The following is a 21,740-nucleotide window of genomic DNA, read 5'->3' as shown; positions in this document are numbered from 1 at the left end:
TTTGATCCAAGACTTTCCAGCCTCCAACACTGCGAGAAATACATTTCTAGTATTTATGTGTTACGCATTTGGATCTAAATGTCCCATAAAAGGTTCATTTGTTCAGAGCTGAGCTTTGCAAAGTGACCATACCATCATCTGCTAACATTATCAGGAGGGCAAAGGGGCCGAGGATGTAGCTCAGTGGCACAAACACCTGCCTGGCAACTGCAAGGTCCTGAGTTTGATTCCCAATACCAAAAAAAAAAAAGAAAGAAAAAAAAAGGGAGGACATGGGAAATGTAGGAGGCGTGGCCTACTTTAAGGGAGTGGGTCGGGGAGGCATGGCCCTGGGGACTACACTTCTTTCTCTGCTTCCTGGCTGCCATGGGATTAGCAGTCTCTTCTGCCACACACTCCTGCCACGAGGCTCTCCCACACTCAGGCCCAAAGGAGCCAGGTGACAAGGGACGGAAACCTCTGCAACTATGAGCCGAAACAAACATTTCCTCCTTTATGTTGACTGTCTCAGGTATTGTCACAGTGATGCAAAGCTGGCTAACACAATAAGCCACCCAACCTATGGCATTCTGTTATAGTAGCTCAGACTTAAAACTGGACTTTTGTGACTGGCTTCTTTCATTTAGATTTAAGTTCACCCATATTGTAGCATATCAAGACTTCCTTCCTTGCAATGGTGAAATGATATTCTAATGGATGGTGTAATCATATTTGTATTTGTCCATCACTTAACAGACTAACATGCAGTTGTTTCTGCTTTCTGGCTATTCTGATTAATACTGCTATGAACAATTATGTACATGTTTTTATTTCTCTGGATATACACCTGGAGTGGACTTGCTGAGTAACAAGGTAACTCTATTTTAACAGGTGAAGAACTGCCAAGCTGTTTTCAAAAGTGGTGACATTGTTTTACACCCTCTCCAGCAAGGTCTGAGGCTTCCTATTGCTCCATATCCTCACCGAGACTTGCTCGTCTCTGTCTCTTCACCGTCCCAATGAATTTGGAGCTGTATTTCACTGTAGTTTTGATCTGCAGTTTCCTGAATAATGATGTTGAGCATCTTGTTAAGGGCTTACTGGTCATTTGCACATCCTCCTTGGAGAAATGTCTACTCAGACCCTTTGTCCATTTTATAGTTAGATCACCTTTTCTACTGTAGAACTGTAGAGTATGTAACAGTTGTTTATATATTTTGGATAAAAGTCCCTTATCAGATACATGATTTGCACAATATTCTCTTTTGGTGCTGTGTGCTTTTGGTGCCGTATCTCAGAAGGCATTGCCCAACCCCAACTAACAAAGTTCTACTTCTACGTTTTCTTCTACGAGTTTTATTGTGTCAGTACTTACATTTAGGTCCATGAGCCATTTTGGGTTAATTTTTCTATATGGTGTTAGGTAAGGGTCCAAGTGTGGTCTTTTGATGTGACTACGCACTTCTCCCAGCACCATCTGCTGAAAAGACGGACTGCACTTCCAAAGTACATAATTATACTTCCATAAATACTCATCTGGCTCCCACTTAGACCATAAATACCAAAGGGCAGGGACTATGCCAGTCTTGTTCACTCCTGTATCTTAAGTACTCAGCCACTGCCTAGCTCTTAATGAGCACTCATTAACACTGGGTGAATGAATAATTAGTAACAATAACTCCACACTTCATGAGTTGTAAGTACCATCAAATCCATATTACTAGGACAAATTAGACCGGGTCTCAATTTTTGACTCATGCCCTCCTTCCTGGCCAAAGGAGCCATGAGCTCCTCTAGGGCAGAACTGGTTCTTCTTGCGCACTATGTTGCTGTGCTCCTCCCCCAAATTCACCTCAGGGCCAGGCACGGAGAACAGGCTGGAAATTTGGGCAACTGAAGGACAGTTGATCAGTACTCTCTAAGACAAGCTCCTTATCCATCTCCAGGCCCTCTGGCCTCAGATTCTCACCCAGAGACACAAACAACATATGATTTCCCTCCTCTCACACCTTCTGGGCTGCTCCTTGCCCTGGTGCTATCACTCATACATTCCTTTTGCCTAGAATGTCTTCCTGCCCTATTGTTGAGCCCTGCCTATATTTTAAGCCTCTGATCGGTGCTATTTCCTTGGGGATTCTAGGGATCATTTTCCTGATCCTCCTGGCTGGGTAGGGGCATCTTTTGGGCTCCTACAGCACCCCCCTGTCTCCAACATCCATCATAGTGTTGCCACAGACTACCCAGACCGTCATCCAGGGCAAGGATCATGCCCGCTCAGGTGTCCTACATGCCAAGGAGAAGACGCGGCACATGGTGGGTGCTCAGAGAATGTTTGACAAGTAAACGAATCCTGGAGAGAAAGGGCAGACAGCAGAGGTCTGAGACTGATACCACTAGGTTTCCTTCATTAAAGACTGTTTGGGTTGATGAATGACTGAGCTGGACACTTAGCAGAGGCCCAGCTCCCTGCGGGGAGGGGAAGATGGGCAGAAGTGTCATCTTTCACAGGTCTGATGTGAAGGAAATGTGATCTCCACGGGAGAACAGGAGGCCTCACTTTTCCCATCCTGCTCGGCCTCACCTGCCTCAGCCTGAACAGGGACAGATGTGCTCAGTCACCCTGTGCCCTCCGTCTCAGGTGAGTGGTTCCTGAGGCGCCAGCGTGGGCTGAGCTGAGGAGCGGGGCCACCTCCTCATGCTGCCAACAGGCAGGACACAGGCCAGGCTTCCACTTCTGAAGAGCCAGGGCTGGATGAGCTCTGAAGGGTTAAGTGTCTCAGAAGGGAGGAAATGACCACATAGGGAGGGAGGAAAGAAGCACAGAGAGACCCAGGCCTCTGTGATGCAGCCAGGCGAAATATGGAACTAAGACTCCGGACTGCCCACTTGAGGCATGCTGAAGTCGGTAGAGCAAGCATGTCCCACTGAGCTGGGGAATGAAGTAAGAGAGGGCGCAAGACCCTGGAGAGGCACACAGTCTGGTCATTCAAGGTGAAATGTAGAGTGTGGGGAGTGACAGACCCTGCCCTTTCAGTCAGGCAACCTGCCCCCACACACTCAGCCAGGTCCACAGAAAGCCAGCCCACAGTGCCCACATCAGGACTGATGTCCAAGCCGCTGGCTTGATGGTCTCACACTCCATGGGCACGCCAGATTCATTCCGGATTGTTTCAGCATGTGACCATCCTGGGTTTCCCTGTGGGCCTGGCTGCCTCCTCAGTCCTGACATTTGAGCCCTTCTTCTCCAAGCTCACCTCCAACTTCTCTTCCAGAAGATCTCTTTCCTCCTGCAGGGCTGGCACGGCCCTTCCTAGAGGACCCTCATACCCTGCCAGACTAGAAGGGAGGGGGAGATCACACCCAGCAGGGAGGGATCAAGGAAGGTTTTATAGAGAGGCGGCACCTGCGCAGAGCCTAGCAGGCAGAGGGCGATGAGCGCGAAGCATAGAGGTAGCCTGTGTGGAGGGTCTGCATCCACGGCTCTGCCTCTGTGGACTGAGGATGTCCTAGACACAAGACGGAGCAATTCCCCAGAAGAGCCTCAGGCTCCCATCTTTCCCTATTCAGAGTTCCCTTGAGGCCCAGGGCAGGAGACAGGTGTTGGGGTGAGCTCAAAGCAGCGCCACGCACAACACAGAGCCACAAGCACAGTATTATTCAGCACGTTTGAGTTTTGTTCCAGAAATGAGTATCACCGACCAGAAAACCCTTTGTAAACTGTGCAATATTTTTTTAATTGACAATGGGATTCTAGTCTGCTATAGGCTGGTCTAATGGGCAGAGCTGAGAGCCAGGACACGCACAGGAAGAAATAAAGAGCAGCACAAAGTACACGTACGTGCACAGACACTTGGGCTGATAAAACTCCAGACTCTCCTTCTGGGGAGCACAGTCTCCCCGCCCCCTGCCCGCAGGCCTGGCTCTGTAAGCAGGAAGGACTGGGACTGGTGGGGTACAGATCTGTTTCCTTGCAACCTGAGCCTGGGGTCATTCTCTACCGTCCCACATACCACACCGTCTCATTGCCCAGCAGAGCCCCATTCACTCACAGGCAACAACTGCCTCGGGTGGGAAGGAGGGAAGGACACCCAAGTCAGGCCTTCCTCACCTTGAATCTGTCTTACTGAAAGTCAATGGATGTGCCTTTTCCCCATTCAGTTCATCCTGCGCTCCTCTGACAGGCAGCCCTAACCACGTCATTCCCCTGCTCATAAACCTCCCACCTCTCCCCACTGCTTAGGAGTCCGCAGCCCTCACCCTGCCGGGCCATGCACACCCCAGTTCCTCTAGGGTCACCGCCCCTCCTTCCCCACACCCTGCACAGGTTCTGCCTCAGCAGCATCAGCTCGCTCCCCAGCCAGCCGGCCTCGCCATCCCCCCTGTGCTCAGTGTGTCCTTGTGCTGTGGCTCTGCACGAGATGGGGCTGAGGGAAGACACTGCGCTTCGCTCATCTTGGATTCCGTGAAGGATCCCTTTTCTTGGATGGAGTAAGGGAGCCATAATGACCAAGGCAGAGGAGGGAGGAGAAAAGCAGCCTGGAGACTCAAGTCACACACAGAAAGTGGCCACAGACACCATCCACGCCAGCGAGAATGAGGGATCACTATGATTTTCTTGGGTCACATATATACTTCTCTATTCTTTGGGCAAGTGTTTAGTTACCATTAGAAAAATGTGTATTAAAATAACACGTGGGGACTCAATGACCTAGGGCAGAGTCAGCCTCCCCTAAGGATGGAAAGGTGCTGCTCTGTAAACACATTGCCTACGCTGTGCTAACAGCCTAGCAGGCAGCAACAGGTGAGCTCAGGGTCAGCAAGGCCCAGTTCCTGCCCCGTCGCTCTCAGTAATACACAGAACGAGGAGAGGCTCATCTGTTTCTGGGGCAATGAAGATGCCACACACAGCCTGCAGTTATGAATGGCTCTTATAACAATGAGATGACATCTGTGCTTGGTTTTTTAAGATGCATCATTGCATGTTTATTAAACTATTGCTCCATCATATTTATTTGGCTACAAAACAACTCCCAGCCCATACTTCCAAAAGTGGTTTATTAAAAACTAAGCCTCGAACATTAATACTCAAAAGCACCCTTGAGAATCAATAATAATGCTGCAGATAAAATGAAAGGGAATCAAAGCAGTAAGTCTTGGTAGGGCTGTGGCTGCCACTTTCCTGCATGTTTAGGCAGCTGGAGTGGGGAAGAGCCCTAAGGATTCGTGGTACCCCAAACACCAGACTTCCTGTCTAAAATGTGGGTGTGATGGGGGATGGGGCTGTTTTATAGCCACCTAGGTCTAGTGAAGGGGCCAAGGGAGGCCCAGAGAGAGGTCTAAAATTTCTCTAATCAAAAGCGCTTGGCTGATACTCTATGCTGGTCTGGTCTCAGCATCCATCCTGGCCAGACTCTCCCTGGCACCAGGCTCAGTCCTGCCCCTGCTTAAGAAAAAGCCTGAAATCCTACCACAGTGGTCTGTGGAACCAGTTGAGCCTATGAGGCTGTAAAATAGTCTGTCCCCGCCAGGGGGCCCAGCGTGGGTGCCCAGCCTGCAGACAGGCCTCTCCAGCCCCAGGGCACCGACAGACTCTCTCCCAGCACCCTCTTGTGTCTCTCAGCCTCCCCCTGGTGCCCATCTACATCGGGTCCACACAGCAAGCAGTAACATGGCCACTTCCAGAGAGAACAACAGGAAGATTCAGAGGAGAACCACAAGGTTCAGAAAGGATTCCAAACCTTCCCAGCTGAAGATCCAGGGGTGTCTGGGGCTGTCTCCCTATCTGAGATAAGTAAAGGCTGACGTGGGCCAAGGGAACCCAGGTGATGTGCCTGCAGAGAATTCCCAGGGGACATTTCTCAGTTCAGTCCTCCAAGGCAGTCACCGCAGCAGGAAAGAGCTCATCTGCTCAGCCCGCCTGGGGGGAGAGCGAGACCTGGGGGTCAGCACTCACCTGTTCAGTTCCTGTACATTGTTGGTGCGGGCAGCTTCCATCAGGGCTGCATCTGGAGAGAGAGGGGCACTGGTCAGATCCCTGGCCGGGACCGATCCCTCAGGGCTGCTCGCAGGGCCCACTAAGCGGTGGAAGTACTTCAGAAACACGGGCTTTCACAAGGGAACCAACGTCACAAGAAGGCTGACCGTCCCCTCCCCGTGTGGTATCCACCGTTAACAACCTGACTTCTATCCTTTCTCTAACAGAACCCAGGGATGCAGGAGAAGTACTAGTGCCTCACCTCAGCCGTGGTGTGAACACCCACTGTGCACTTCCTGACAGATAAGCTTCAGAGCTCTGGGCATGTTTTATCTTAACTATCAACCATTCCCTGACCTGGTCCCGCTCTCTCCGATTCTACTTCTTTAGCCTGGTTTTCCATCCTGATGTCACAGGTCACAAATTCAAAGGGAAGGAAAGGATAGAGAGTGGTAGGCAGCAATGCATCCCTCTCTAAGAATAGCGCCAGCTTCAACCAGGAGTCAAGACCCGCCTGGCTCCAACTCATCTGCCGCCATGCACCACGTGACTGTGGCGGCCCCTTTCCTGCTCAACCGCCACTTCCCCGACTATCAAGCGGAGACAACAGTCCTTGCTCTGCCCGTCTAACAAGAATGCTGAAGAGATGAAATGATGGCTGAAAAATCTGCAAATTCCCCAGGCCCAAGCACTGAGACCCACAGCAGAGGAATTACTAGGCCTAGCAGAAAATCAGCACTCTGGCTTTTCTGGCCCACACAGCTGGTCTGGTGGCACCACCTTGTGGCCACAAAGAAAAACTGCCTGATTTGGAAAAACTCAAAAGTCAACAGCAGGAGCACAATTCTTTCATAGTTAGCTGAATACCAAGTAACTACGGTGTCCTGTGTGTTCAGCGTGGTTCTGAGCTACACTGTTGGGCACTGGGCTGACTGCTCCCCAGCCTGGCCCCGGGGAGCTCTCAGTCCAGCTACAAGACTCACGCAGTGAGACATGAGGGAAGGCACTGGCGCCAGGGACCAGCAGTCCCAACACCACACTGAACTTACTTGCTATATGACCTAGCCTCCCAAGCCTCAGTTTCCCTATCTGCACCATAGGGATAAGACACCACCTTATGCAAATGAAAACCAGTTCATTGTTCAGACCTGGGTGCCTCCACTCTGCCTCCTGTTGGATCCCATGGCCAGGCCTTCTCCACTGCTTTACCAACTGCTCTCTCAGCAAATATTCTCACACAGCCTCCAGCTGCAAAGGGACCGCCCTTCCTCACAGAAAGCTTGACTCGTTCCCCGGCACTGCAGGTAACAGGGGCTGCTGAAGGTCCCGGAGTGAGGAATGAGCTGAGATTAAACTGGGGCCTCCTGGCTCCTGAAGCGTCAAGTCAGGGCACAGGTTAGCTTGAAGTCAGAGGGTTAGAACTAGTCATGGCTTTGGTCACTGTCTCTTTTGGTAAATATGCCCTACTCTTCTTAACAAAATTCACGTGCTGCAAAAAAAGCCCAGCTTGGAGGCCCCAGGAACCTTAGGCAAGACTTGGGACACCTTTCCCCAACGCATGCACATACATGGCCTCAGGACATTTGCTACTCATGAACCTTTCGTGACTCCCCACTGCCTACAGAAGAAAGTTTCTAAACCCTCCTGCCTGGCACGCAGCCCTGTTCCACCTGCTCTCCTCTCCACCCACACTGACCACTGCGCTAGCTCTTACACACACTAGGCTGACCCAAGGCGCCGTATGGACCACAATTTACCTCTATTTCCTAAGTCCCTACTAAGTTGGAAAAAAAAAGATGCACTCCCTGCTCCCACAGGGTTCACAACCGCACTATCCTTTTCATCCCTTGCCTTGTCCTTCCAGGGTCTCCAATCCTCAAGGCAGGCTTTCCTGACCTTGCTGGCCCTCTAACCTTCCCACAACACACAGCGCACTCACCAGCCCTGCATGCCTAACTGCCTGCGCTGTCCCCTCGACAGACTTTGTGTTAAGTCAGGAATCCCAAAAACCTACTTGGAAACTAGGAACACAGAAAGTATCCAAAATACAGCTGAAAATTACAGAATGGTGGCACGCACATGCCATTAGAGACCTCAGAGTCTATTTCAGTGCCCTCATTTTGCAGAGAGGGAATAGGACCACTAAGGAACAGCGAGAGTTGAAATTCACAACAAGAGTTAAACACAGAGGGGGCTGGGGATTTAGCTCAGCGGCAAAGCGCCTGCCTTGCAAGCGCAAGGTCGTGAGTTCGGTTCCCGGTTCCGGAGAAAAACCAAAAAAAAAAAAGAGTTAAACACAGAACCAAACCAAGATCCTCAGTGTCCTCATTCACTGTTCAAAGCCCCATCCTGTTGAATGAATAAATAAAAGTCAAGGCAGTCCAAGCTCCAAAGTCACAGAGGCTGGGACACGCGGAATCCATGGACACCACGCTTCAGCAAGGTCCTTAAGAATAACTGGGAACCTAAGTGCTTGGACTCACACAGGCCACACAAGTCTGGATCTCTGCTCACTCTCTGGATTCAGCTCCGCTTCTTGCACCCAGCTGAGAGGCCAGTCTGGGTCAGCCACTCCTCCTGCCAGCACTGCTCTGGGTCTCCAGGGATCCAACTTCCTTTTGCCAATTGCTTCAAAGGGCGAGATCATCTCAAGCCTGAGACCAGACACAGCAAAACTCTGGGAGACAGACAGACTTAGGCCACTGAACTATAAAGAGGGGTCCAAACAACAGTATCGTAAGAATACTGAGAAATCACTCCTCAGCCTGCAGTAAAGTGGGGAAATTGAGGCCAGAAAAGCAAGGGGTCAAACTGGCACTGGAACCAAGTCTTCCTGAGGCCATTGTAGGTAGGCAAGTTCTCTACGCCATTAAAATCACCTGCGGCTTACTGAAGACCTCTTGAAAAAAGAAAAACCAGGCAGCATATCAGAACAGAAAAGGATCATGCTGTAATTACATGTTTCGTCCAATACTCTCACTGTACAGTAGAAAAGGTGAAACCCAAACAGACTGACTTACGACGCGAGAGTATACAACTAGGTTAGCTCTTCAGTGCAACACCCTATCCATGGAACCGCATGTCTAGTTTTTCCAAGACTAAGGTTATGCAGGTCTAAATTCACAAGCATCCCCACTTCCTTCAAAGATGCGGAGTCGGGTCACTCCTCCCGCCTCTTCCCCCCTTAAACCCAGACTGGCCCCATAATCACCCTTGTTGGACGGATTCTTGCTGTAGCAATTAACGACCAGCGCCGTGGCCAGGGCCCACATGCCTAGTCCAGCCCTGCTGGGGAACCCATTCCAGTTGTCATGTCCTGGGATTATTTCTTCGAGGCTAGGAAGGCGCCCCCACGTGGCGGCAGCCAAGCACTGGGTCTCGATGCGTCCTCCCTGGCGCCCCCCGGTGGCTGCCCTTCGTCCGGGAAGCAAGGCCAAAGATGTTCCAGGGCGCCCCCCGGCGGCCGCTCTCAGCCATTGCAGCTCCCCGCGGTCCCCAGTGATGACGCTCCGGCAGGAGGCAATTCCAAAGCTCTGGATCGATGGAGCCCTGAGCAGCCGGAGGAGGTGCCGCGGCGCCGGCGCTGTTCTCAACACCAGGGATCCCAACATTGTGACAGCTGCTTCAGTAACCCCCTTGTGCCGGCCCCTCTGCTGGCCACGACCAACATGGCTGCCGCGGCGCGTTCGAAGACGCCGCGAAAGGGGCGGGACTGCGCACTACCTCACGGGAGTGGTAGTCCACAGCCCTAGATCTTTCCGCAGTTGAAGAGCAAATGAACTACATTTCCTAGAAGTCACAAGGACATCGTCACAATGGCTGCTAGTTTAGCCTGGAGCATGTTGGGAAATGGAGTTCAGGTGGAGGGGCGTGGCAAGAAGGAAAATACTATGGCGGGACGTGGCAATTAAAGATGCGAATCCCAGAACCTCTTGCTATTTTGGATAAAATACGCGACATAATTTACGATCAGTGTAATTTAACTAAGGATCTTCCACAGAGGCATATTATGAAAGCTATGCTTATTTCTTTTAGTTCATTTCTCATGTCAGCCTGGGACACCTTTGAAAAAATGCTTAGGATAGCCGTTGCACCTGAAATAAGGATATCGTTTATTTTCCCACGCAGACGTCCTTTCAGTTGAAAAGTTGACTCCTGCTCTTATTCATGTTATTTATTTATCTCTCCTTTTGCAGTACCGGAGGCTGAACCCAAGACTTCATGCATGCTAGGAAAGTGCTTTACTACTGAGCAACATCTCCAGCCCTTTTTATTTATTTACTTTGAAACAAAGTCTTGGTAAGTTATTCAGGCTGGTCTCGAACTTGATCCTTCTGCCACAGCGTGCCAAGTAGCTGGGATAACAGGCGCGTTTTACCTGTGTTATTTTCAGAGAGCTTTCATGTAGGCTTTCCCAGTTATTCTTAAGGACCGTACTGAAGCGCGGTGTCCGTGGATTCCATGCATCCCAGCCTCCGATTCTGTGGCAGCTGTCTGCCGAACTGTTACTCTCTTTCACAGTTAAGAGAATTTAAATTTAAACGTGCAACGATCTGTCCTCTGTCCATAAGTCGCCTGGAGTAAGATTCAGGTCTCCTGACTTCGAGTCCATGCTTTCCACGAATTCCTGCGCCCCCACCTCACTCCCTTTATTCCAGATTTAACCCACAGTAGGCAAAGAAGGAAGGTCTTTTTTGTGTCAGTCCTGTCTCTTGCTCCTGCGTGTCCTTTAGGTGTGATTGTACTTCACATTATTAGAACCCTCTCTAATTATAAATAGCAACCTCATCCATCCCATCTTTCTTATTCTACCTAATTTTTCTTTCCAGCATTTATCACCACCTGACATACTAAATATTTTGTTGTCTTTTTTCAGGATAGCATGAGCCCCATGAAGCTGGGACTTTTTTTTTTTTCACTTTTATATTAGTAGCACCCTAAACAATATTTGCAGCAGGAGAGGCACTCAAATATGTCTTCAGGGAATGGGTTACTCTCACCTTATTAGTACAGGGAAATTGAATATGAGCCTTGGCTTTCAGATAGATCTAGATTTTAGTTTAGTAAATGACTCTTACATTTACTATATATGTGACCTTGAACAGACTCCTTTACCCCTCTGATAGCTAATTTCCTCATTATTATCAAAGATAGTAATTTTTAACTTTTGTGATTATATTTAATGAGATAATATGTAGAAAGCCCCTAATGCTGTCCCTAGCTCACCAGTAAAGAAATGACAGCTTTCACTGTCTTCTGTGTTCTGGGGATTCACTGCATTTTCTACTCTAAATTTCCTTAGGGAAGAGGTAGTTCTTCTCATTTCCCCATGCCATAGCAAGACACATAGCAATAACTGTTGAGTGAATGAGTGTTTTTTAAAGTTTTCAATAGCCAAAGTTTCTGACCTTCCTATTTTAAGAGATTCTCACCCCATTTACTATAGGAGCTTCAGCCTCTCTGTCCTTCTGTCTCTCAACTGAGAATGATCACAGCAGGAGCAACAACCTCTGAGCTCCCACTACTGGTGGATCACGAGACAAAGTGCATCTTAGTGTGCACTGTTCAAAGCCCCTTGCTGCAGACACAACCCAGGACCCTTTTAACATTGCACTGCATTATTTTCAAGTGTATATTTATCCACTGATTCATTTGCTTTTCACAGAAAATGTCTGTGAGGGATATAAAGAAGAGATTAATTACTCTCAGTATTTTTAGGGATACTGATAAGATTAAATATCAGTGTCTGAGTAGGATGTAGTGGGCAAATATGGACACTCCTATTGGAATCAACTGGGATGCAGAGTGAAGTCTAAGTCATCAATAACCACTGTGAAAACCCTTGGGGCCAGCACTAGCATTAAAAAATCTTTACCCTATGATACCTTCCTTTTGGTCTGCCCAGAAAGCAGAGATTAATGTTAGGTTCCAGTTACCATGGCCATGTGCTTTAACTATTGGGTTAGGTGAGAGAGAAGTTGATCTTCGTATAGTCTACATGGAGGTGCCAGGTAGATACTAGAGTGGGGTTCAGGAGGGGGCAGAAAATGAAAAATCACTGAAGTTGTTGAGGTTACCTATTTCCAGCATGGAATTGGAGGCCATTCTGTGCCATTGATGCTACAGGTTTCAGAAGAAAACACTTTTTCTGAAAACAAAACACACACGCGTGTGCACACACACACACACACACACATACATTTTTAAAACAAATAAGTAAATAGACAGTAGATGAATTTTTCACTGTGAAGAAAGAAGTTATAAATAAGAAAAGAGAGAAAGCTAAAATGAATTTGTAGTATTAGACTGGAAATAGAGGTATTAGTATAAAATTCATGACTTAAATATGTACACAGATAATACACAAATATAAATTTGTAAGTATGTATGGATTAGTACTCATATTACCTAGCTCCATCCTTTGAGAAGCTCTAAAAGCACTGACACCTTAAAAACCAACCATATTTAATACCAAGATATAAACATTCTTCAACAAACTAGGCACAAATTATCTGTGGAAAAATGGTTGCTTCCAGGACTAGAGCAGGGAAATTACAAAATAAGCCAGGAACATTTTAAGTGCCGAAAAGTAAGGGAAGGCTCAAAACCAGATGCAGCCTGGTGAAAAGAACTCAGGAGCCAATACTGAGAAATGTTCCTGATGATCTAAGCTGGAGCAATTTAAAAAATAGTATAGGAGGTTTATCCATGGAGTAAAAAACATACCTATGAAGTCACAGGGCTATAAATAATCAAGTAAATAGAAAAATGGGCGATGAATGGGGAACAGATAGTGGTTCTTTATGGCAGAAGTTCAATAAATAAATGTAGAAGGGAGGAAGAAACAGAGGACTACTATTAGGTAAACACCACAATAATAAAATTTCCAGCAAGATCCACAGATGATGCTGAAGATAATGGGCCCTAGAAAACGGTTGGGGAGAAACAGGGTCTGCATTGTGTTAAAGTACCTTCTGCAAGGTATAGTACACATCAACTTACAAAAACTTTACAGCAGAGAAACCAGCAGATGCCAATTCAGCTACGTGACCAAGGCAAACATCACCAATAATAAAACACGTGAGCATCGCAAATCCCCTGATAGGACATGACATTATTTTTGTGGCATTCTGTCAACCATATATGGCCTCATTTCCAATCATGAGAAAACATTCAACAAACCCATGTTTAGAGACATTCTAGAAAAACCTGATACAGTATTTGTATTAATTTTCTATTGCTTCTAACAAATCACCACAAATGTATCAACTTAACAACCACTCAATATTTTACAATTTTCGTGGGTCTGAAGTCTTAGCATATTTTAACTGGGTCCTCTGCTCAGGCCATGAAAAGGCTGAAATCAAGGTGTCAGCCCGCTGTATTCACATCGGGAGGCTTGGCTAGGGAAAGGTACTTTTCCATACTCCTCCATGGTTATATAAGATGTTAACTTTGGGGAACTGATGTGGGGGGATGTAAGGCAACTCTTCGTGCTATTTTTGTCACTTTTCTAAAACTAATTCAAAATAATATTTTAAAGAGAATATGTAATATACTTTAATTTCTCCTTCAACACGGAAGATGGGTATGTAGGGGAAAGTGAAAAAAAATCACATGTACTAAGATGAAATATTCATTTGTTGATGGACTCATTCAACAACATACATATGTATAGAACATCTATTATATACCAGCTACCCACATGACATGATTCACTGGTGCTAGCTCCTAAAAAGGAAGGCCCATGCCTTACTCATTTGTGTATCCCAGGCACCTTGTACACAGAGGATCTGGCGCAGAGAAAGTGTTAGCATTTTTATTTAATTCTGATAATACTCAGAATTATGCCCCACCACACACACTGCTGTCTTACAGATGGAGAAGGTGAGATTTATAGAGATGAAGTGACCTGTGTCACACAGCTAGTGATGGCACTATTCTGTGTTCCAAAGAATCTACTCCTTCCACCGTATCATGCTACTTCTCTGTTTTGGGTAGGCCCTATAAAGTTCAAAAGCCATCCAATAATATTAATTGATGTACAAAATGTATATTTTTAGAAATAGCACACTTGAATTGTCAAAGAAATTTCATACAAGACTGATGGCAGGCAGAACCTCTGATCCTTTCAGGAAATTTTAATGAAAATCCTTGGGAATAATTCTTTTTTTCCTAGAAAGTTATTTAGTCAGGTAACAGCAGCAAAAAATACAGTTAAAAATATGATATTTCTTTAAATATCAAAGTGACTGATAAATATTCTATTATGGCTAATCTTTACCAGTTCAAATTATTTTGCAGTACCGGTGGCTGAACCCAGGACCTCACACATCTAGGCAAGCACTTTACCACTGAGCTACACAACTTATAAAATTTTTATTTTGAGGTAGAGTCTTGGTAGATTGCCCAGCCTAGGCCGACTCAACATTCCTTGTAGATAGGATTAGAGGTACATGCCACCATGCCTAGCTCTTTTTTCTCCCTTTGCAGTGCTGGGAATTGAACTCAGGGCCTCGCACATGTTAAGCAAATGCTCCAGTGTGGAACTACAAACCCAGCCCTTAAAGATCTTTTTAAAATTTAGCATCATGGATGGTAGTTAGTGGATCGGCTCTGAAGACAAGGAACTCATTCCTGCCAGTCTGCTCTATCTTGCCGCAACACTATCTCTACATCCAGTCTTCTACCATCTTTCCTTGGGATAATTGCAATGAACTGATTTATTAGTAATAAATGTAGCAAATTTTATTAAGTATTTACTATGTTCTAGTCATGGTGCTAAGTAACTTTCCTGCATCAGTCATCTATATAAATGTTCACAGGGGTGCGTATGTTAAAATTTTATCAAATTGACACTTTAGATATAAAATGTATTAAATCAACTATACTTCAGTGAAGCTGTTTCCAAATACTATAATGTGGCAGAGTTCATCTCTAATATTGGGAAATATATACTGTGTATATTATGGCTTTATATATTTCTGTATGTAAAATTACTGGGTTAAAAGTTTGTGAAGGTGAGGACACTCTCTCTACTGGTGAGAGTGTAGACAGCAGCCTCACTGGGAAGCTATCAAAATAGCTTGTCCATATCAAAACTGTCCATATCAAAAAAGTGGAATTTAAAATATAAGAATACTTGCCTGTGCATAAAATAAGGAATGCCTTAAGATATTTGCAGTAGCAAGAGATTAGAAGCAACCTAAATGTCCATCAACAGGAGCTTGATAAGTATTTACTACGTATATAAGAAAAACAGCTGCAAAATGTTCTTTGTGGGCAAAATGGGGCAGGAGGTGAGGGAGGGAAATAGAGAGAAAGGAGAGCTTACTTTTCATTGTGTTCTTAAAGCTTGTACCATGTACATATATTACTTATTCAACCCAATCAACCCATCTCTATTTCTATAGTAATACAGTGTTTACTTTACTTCTAGCATCTGAAAGGACAAGCGGTTTTGTTTGTTCTGTTCTGTTCTGGTTTTTGTTTTGTAGCACAGGGTATTGAAGCCAGGGCCTTACACTGAGCTACATCCCAAAGCACTCCTCTGTCCTTCCTTCCTTCTTCTCTTCCTTCCTTCCTTCCTTCCTTCCTTCCTTCCTTCCTTCCTTCCTTCCTTCCCTCCTCCCTCCCTTCTTTCTTTTTCTCTCTCCCTATTCCTTCCTTCCTTCCTTCCTTCCTTCCTTCCTTCCTTCCTTCCTTCCTTCCTTCCTCTTTCTTTTTTTTGACAAGGTCTTGCTAAAGAGACCAGGCTACCATAAAACGTGTGCTCTTTCTGCCTTAGCTTCCCTGCTCCTGAGGAGTTCGGATCACAGGTGTAAGCCACTGTACCCATTCACACCGGTATATTATTTTTTCTTCAGTGGAAATACTGACATCTTGTGGGCTTTTGAGGCAATGCTGCTACTGTCAACACCGCAAAGATTTCACTGCTCCACTCCACTCCACTCCACTCCACTCTTCCCAACAGATACTCATTGAATACCTATCCATGGCTTTTGCCTAATCTTTTTTTTTTTTTTTTTTTTTTTTTGGTCTTTTTGAGACAGGGTCTCACTATGCAGTTCAGTCTGAACTTGAAATAACTTTATAGCCGTGGCTGCTCTTGAACTCACAGTGATGCCACCTTGGTGAGCCTCCCACCTTAGCCTCCCGAGTACTGGGATTACAGGCATGCCCCACCATGCCTGACCTTTTGTCCAACTTTTGAATCTTACAAAGTTTCAACCATACTCACCTTCATTTATTGAGCACTTGCGAAGTGGTAAGTACTGAAACTATAGTCATGAACAAGCCACGGCATTCTGGAAGGAAGTGCAGTCAATAGCAGCACCAACCCAGAGTGCTAAGTGCTACCATTAGGATAATTCAGGTTCCCCTGAGTGGTCCAGTAAGGTTTACTGAAGGAAGTGACATCTGAACTGAACACTGCAGATAGAACCAGAATCGACCAGATGGTGAATGGAAGGAAGAGTAGCAGCTGGTGTCGGCGCGGGTACTTGGAGAACAGAGTCACACTGGATAAAGAGAACACTGCAAATTTGCAAAGCAAGAGTGTAATTCCCCCACCCCATGCAAGATAAAGGAAAGGAGTGCCTAAAGGTTACAGGAGAAGAGCTAAAAGGTGAGAAATAAGGCTTAACCAGATAGGTTAAAAAACTTACTAGGTTTTCTTAGCAAGTATGTGGTGCACCAAGAGTTTGAATCCAGGACTACATGAGTAGCCCACCACCTCCTCTTATTCTTACCATGAAAGTTTTCCTCTGTGAGCCTCTCCCAGCCTCATGGTACTGTTCTGTACCTCCCAATAGGGCTCTAGGCTGGGATCTCTGCTTTCCTTCCCTTCCTTATTTCCCTCTGTCCTTCCTTCTTTCCTTCTTCCTTCTTTCCTTCCTTCCTTCCTTCTTTCCTTCCTTCTTTCCTTCCTTCTTTCCTTCCTTCCTTCCTTCCTTCCTTCCTTCCTTCCTTCCTCTTTCTTTCCTCCCTCCCTACTTCATTGCTTATTTTCTGCAACGTTGGTGCTAGGAAGTAGAGAGGGAAAGACCTTTGGGTCATGAGGTAAAAATTCAGGTCTCAGAGGCACTGTCCACATTGGCTTTAGCCAATTTAATAGATAGAGACAATGGATGATAATGATTCTTGTAACAGAGCCTCTCTCCATCCACCCAGCTTGCTGTGGCAGAAGGAACCTGGGGTGAGGGTGGCTAGAGAACTTTGACAGTGAAAGCCGTGTCTCTCAGTGGTGCCCAATTCCTGCCATTGTGCCAGCAAATGTGTGAATGTATTTACTGAGTGCTTACCAAGATCAAGACTGTTTCTGCTGCTTGGGTTATCTTCCTTAACACCAACAACAATCCTACGAGGAAGGTATTCTCTACTTTACAGTAAGAAAACCCAAGTGTAGAAATGTTAAGTAACCAGTGTTACCCAGCACGTAAATGGCAAGATTGGGGCTCTAATGGTCTGAACCCAAAGTCCAGATTCAACAATGACAAAATCCCAGTTCACAGGAAAAATTCCAAAGATTCACATATAATCAGCATTTCTGAGGTGTGCCTGAGGTATAAAGAAAGAGAAGGAATGGAAGGCTCTTTTAAAACAGTATGTAGTCAGTATGATACCTTCCAAGTTGGGGTGCAAGATGCACGCCCTCATAACTGGACCAAAGCCACCAGGAAATGCAAGGAGGGAAAGAAAACTCCAAGTGGGAATTAGTCACTAGTTGCTCCACTGCATGATTACTTTTTCCTTGAGAGCCGTTGGGAAGACCACCAGCACCCCTCCCCAGCTGGAAGAGGCTCTGGTCTCTCTAATGGACAGGCAGGAAGCAAGCCCATTTTTCATTGTTTATTTGAGGCATTTGATAATCTTCAAATAGAATTTCACTAGATAGATGACTGAAGAGAAAGATCTTAAAAATCAAAGGGGCAGAAGAAATTCTAGAGCACATATTCTTGATAGAAAGGCAGGTGAACTCTGATCACAGATCTTTTTGCCTGGCTTCTCTCCCAGGTACTAGAAATCCCCCATGTCTGTCTGGCTTGGATGACTGATCTACTTTGCTACTTGTGACAGGATGAGTTCTCTGCAAACAGAAGCAGAGATGGAGTTTGGAGTATAAGATGGTTATTAGGGGTCAACATTTATGGAGAGAAGGGACAAGAAGCAGGATTGGGCAGGGGAAGAAACTAACCTGAACCGCTGAGCTAGCCAAGTCTTGGCTAACCCAAAGTTGTTACTCTGGGGTACTGATGGTCACAGTGGTCCTGGATCAGACTGAAATGGCCTGACCTTTATCCCCCCTTGTTCCCCACCCACCTCCAGCTCAGTCGTCAATAAAGACTCCTTTGCAGATCCTGAGAAAGCTGACAATTATAGTTTGTCTGCCTACTGCATTCTCCGGGTATAGACAGCAAGTCCTTCCTTTAAGGGAGATCTAAGCAGGACATCTCCATGATTACAAAATGCTTAACACTGGTCATCTGTTGATTGATTGTTGAAGGTGCTACTTGCTTGTTACTGTGTTGGATGCTGGTGGACAGGCGTTGATACAAAGATGAAGCAGAAGGGAATCCTGGCCTCAGATGAGTCTAGCTGGGGGATGACTTAATTATGGAGCAGGGCAGTGAGTTCAGAGGGCAAGGAAAATGTCCAGACAAGGGTCACTCTTCTAGCATGAGGACCTTTGTTCGGGATTCCTCTTAGTCGAGTTTTTAAAAAGTAGTTTGCAGTCTATTCTTCAATTCTCATCATCTCATCACCCCAGTGTGATCTGTGTCCTTCCTTTCTGTTCTAATGAAACTGCCATCTGTGGGAGCACCTTCCTGCCCCTCCCTCCCCATCCACAGCAAGAGCCTTTGTGCATCATGCTCTCAATGCTGTGGTGATTATGCTGAGCTCTGTTATGTCCTTGTGTATAGAAGGTACTGAGGAGTGAAGGAAGGGAAGGGTTTCTTTTTCTCAAATTAAATTAAAGAACTCAGAAGTCAGCCAGACCTGGTGGATTAATTCCAACACTGGGAGGCTGAGACATTGCAAGTTTGAGCACAGCCTGGGCAACTTAGTAACTTAGCAACACACTGTCTCAAAATAAAAAAGGCTGGGGATGTAACCAATGCAAAGGCTCTGGGTTCAATCTCCAGATCTCCAGTAAAACACACACACACACACACACACACACACACACACACACACACACAGAGCCAAAGAGCCCAGAGGTCTAAGAAGGTAGATCTAGAGGGAGTTTGGAGCAGGGAAGGGAGGAAGCTGGGTATGAGGGGTTTTTGCATCTTGGAAAACAAGCAACGTTCTCAAAATGTGACAACAAAATAATAGCCATTGGCATCGATCAACTTTTGGTTATCTTCTGACCTCTAGCAAGATTGTGTTTCACATTCCACTTTGCTCACAGTCAGATGAGCAAGCACAGTGCCTGCCCACCAGAAGCTCGGAGTTTAAAGGGGAAGACAGTAAGGAAAGAGACAAATTTGTAATTCTTTTTGATAAATGTTTGAATGAAAGCAAGGTCAGGGTGCTGTGGGAGTCCAGAGGAGAAGTCAGTTAACTACCCTAACAGCTGAGGAGGAGGCAGGAGGGAAAGATTCCAAGCTTCCCAGGGAAAGAAACATGAAGGAGGCTCTGGAGAATGTAGAGGAATTATGGAGATCACTTGGTGGTTTTCAAAATGTAGTGTGTGATGGCTGCGGGTTCCTAAGGCTTTGAAGAGAATTTACAAGGTCAAACTATTTTTGTCATAGTATTGATATTTTTGGTCTCGTCACTGGTTGACAATTCCCTGATGGTGCAAAAGTAGAGGTGGGGAGACGCGCAGGTGCCCCATAGGGAATCAGAGCAGCAGCCCCCAGGGATGCTAGAAGTCAGCAAATGCTTTACCACCATATGGTAGCAGTAAAAATTTAAAGGCTAGTTTCTTTTCAAAATATTCTTAGTAATGTAAAAATTACTAATTTCACTAAATATTAATGCTTTTAAGGGTATAGATGAGTCCCAAGAGCAAAATCTTTGAGAACTACTGTGTTGGATAGAGAGGCTGGCATTTCTACAGAGAAGTGAGCAGGTTTACAAAAGCACCATGTTGGGCTGGGCATGGCGGCTCATGCCTATAATCTCAGTCTGAGGAGACTGAGGCAGCAAGATCACTTGGTGAGTTCAAGGCCAGTCTGAACTACATAGCAAGATCCTGTCTACACAAACAAACAAGGTTAGGACATTGATAATGTTATTGTTATTACTTTTCTTCTAGGGAGGATCTACTGTTCTGGGTTGTCAAGTACTCAGGCATGTGAGGCAGAAGGAATGGAGTGGAATAGGCTGAAAGGTAGCTAGAATGAGCGTGTGAGAAGCCTCACCAGTAATGCCAAGGAAGGTAAAGTGTAGCTGCTATAGGGCCGCTGCTGGTGACTGGCTGCTGTGGTAGTGTAGTAGGAGTAGGAAGGACTTCAGCTCTATAAGAAAAACAAGCCAGATTTGGGAGTGAGAAAACATCCTCGAGGAACTGGGATGAAGAGGGAAGAGCTAACAATTTCCTGGGAATTGAAATTAGCAGCAAAGGCATCATTCACTAGTAGCAGTCTTTTGTTTGCTGCCATGACCTTTCCAGGAAAGAGCTTCAAATTCAGCAAAATAAGTTTAAATACTGTGGTGTCCGCAAATTTTTAAACACACCTTCCAAAAAACAAACAAACAAAAAACCTAACACAAAAAACAAAAAACCAACAGCAACAAAAAAACAAAAGCAAAAGTGCTCCTTTCTATCAAGAAGTGTCCGTTCCCTAGTCTGGAACGCTCTGTGACTGACAGAGTAGAATAAGCCAAAAGCGACGGTGTCCAGAGTCGGAGCTTAAGATTGCAGAAGTTTCCAGAGTCGGAGCTTAAGATTGCAGAAGTTTCCACTTCCTGTCTCTGGAAATATGTGCTTGTGGAATCCAGCCACCACACTCTGATGAAGTCAGAGCAGACCCACGGAGAAGCCTACGTGGAAGGATACTGAGCTCCTGGATGGCAGCCAGCCTCAACTCTCCCACCATCTATGTGACCCAGCTTGGAAGTGGATTCCGCAGTCTTGATCAAATGACCTAGCTAATGCTGTGTGAATCACTCCCATCACACATCACCCAGATGCATACTCGGGAGCAAAAGAGTTATTGTTTAAGTCACTGAGTTTGGGGTAAATGGTTATCTTTGACTGTTCCACATCAATAGATAACTACAATGGCTGCTCATGCAATTATGAAGAGATGTGAAAAGATATCACCAGTACATTTAATTAACAACAGGATTTCATTGTGTTTTAGTCTTCTTAGACTGACATAATAAGACAGCATAGATGGAGTGACTTAACCACACAATTTTATTTCCTCTGAAGGCTAAAAGTCTGTGATCAAGACACAACAAATCCAGTTCCTAAGGAGGACTCGCTTCCTGGCTTGTAAATGGGCCACTTTCTTGCTGCACTCTCACAAGACCTTTACATTTTTAGTTTTGTTTGTCTTTTGAAGCAGGGCCTTGCTATGTAGCCCAGGCTGGCTTCATATTTGTGACAATCTTCCCACCTCAATCTCTTGAGGGCCTGAGGATGTAGCTCAGCTGCACAGCGCCTGCCTAGCAAGTGTGAGGTCCTGAGTTTGACTTCCAGTATAAAAAAAAAAAAATTTTTTTTTTGTTAAAAAAAGATCTCTTGAGGGTTGAGATTGCAGGCATGTGCCATCATGCACGGCTTTAATATGGCCATTTGAGAGGGAAAGAAGAGAGAGAGAGAGAGAGA

General features: G+C 45.8%; 1 protein-coding gene across 2 annotated transcripts in view; it reads right to left on the bottom strand.

Annotated features, from left to right (window-relative positions):
- The window catches only part of Clpb (ClpB homolog, mitochondrial AAA ATPase chaperonin), a 138,098-nt gene extending 128,354 nt beyond the window's left edge, over positions 1–9,744 (bottom strand). For both annotated transcript variants that reach the window (XM_005379988.2, XM_005379989.2), the window contains exons 1-2: positions 9,165–9,744; positions 5,933–5,984 (exon numbers count right to left, since the gene is read on the bottom strand). In XM_005379988.2, the coding sequence (XP_005380045.1) occupies positions 5,933–5,984; positions 9,165–9,564 (452 nt within the window). In that variant the 5' untranslated portion in view covers positions 9,565–9,744. The remainder of the gene's footprint in view (positions 1–5,932; positions 5,985–9,164) is intronic.
- Between the last annotated feature and the right edge of the window lie 11,996 nt (positions 9,745–21,740).

Source organism: Chinchilla lanigera, unplaced genomic scaffold (genome assembly GCF_000276665.1).
Source record: "Chinchilla lanigera isolate Chin_1 unplaced genomic scaffold, ChiLan1.0 scaffold00013, whole genome shotgun sequence".
Taxonomy (NCBI): Eukaryota; Metazoa; Chordata; class Mammalia; order Rodentia; family Chinchillidae; genus Chinchilla; species Chinchilla lanigera.
The sequence above is the reverse complement of the archived record's forward strand: the minus strand, read 5'-3'. Positions and strand labels throughout refer to the sequence as shown.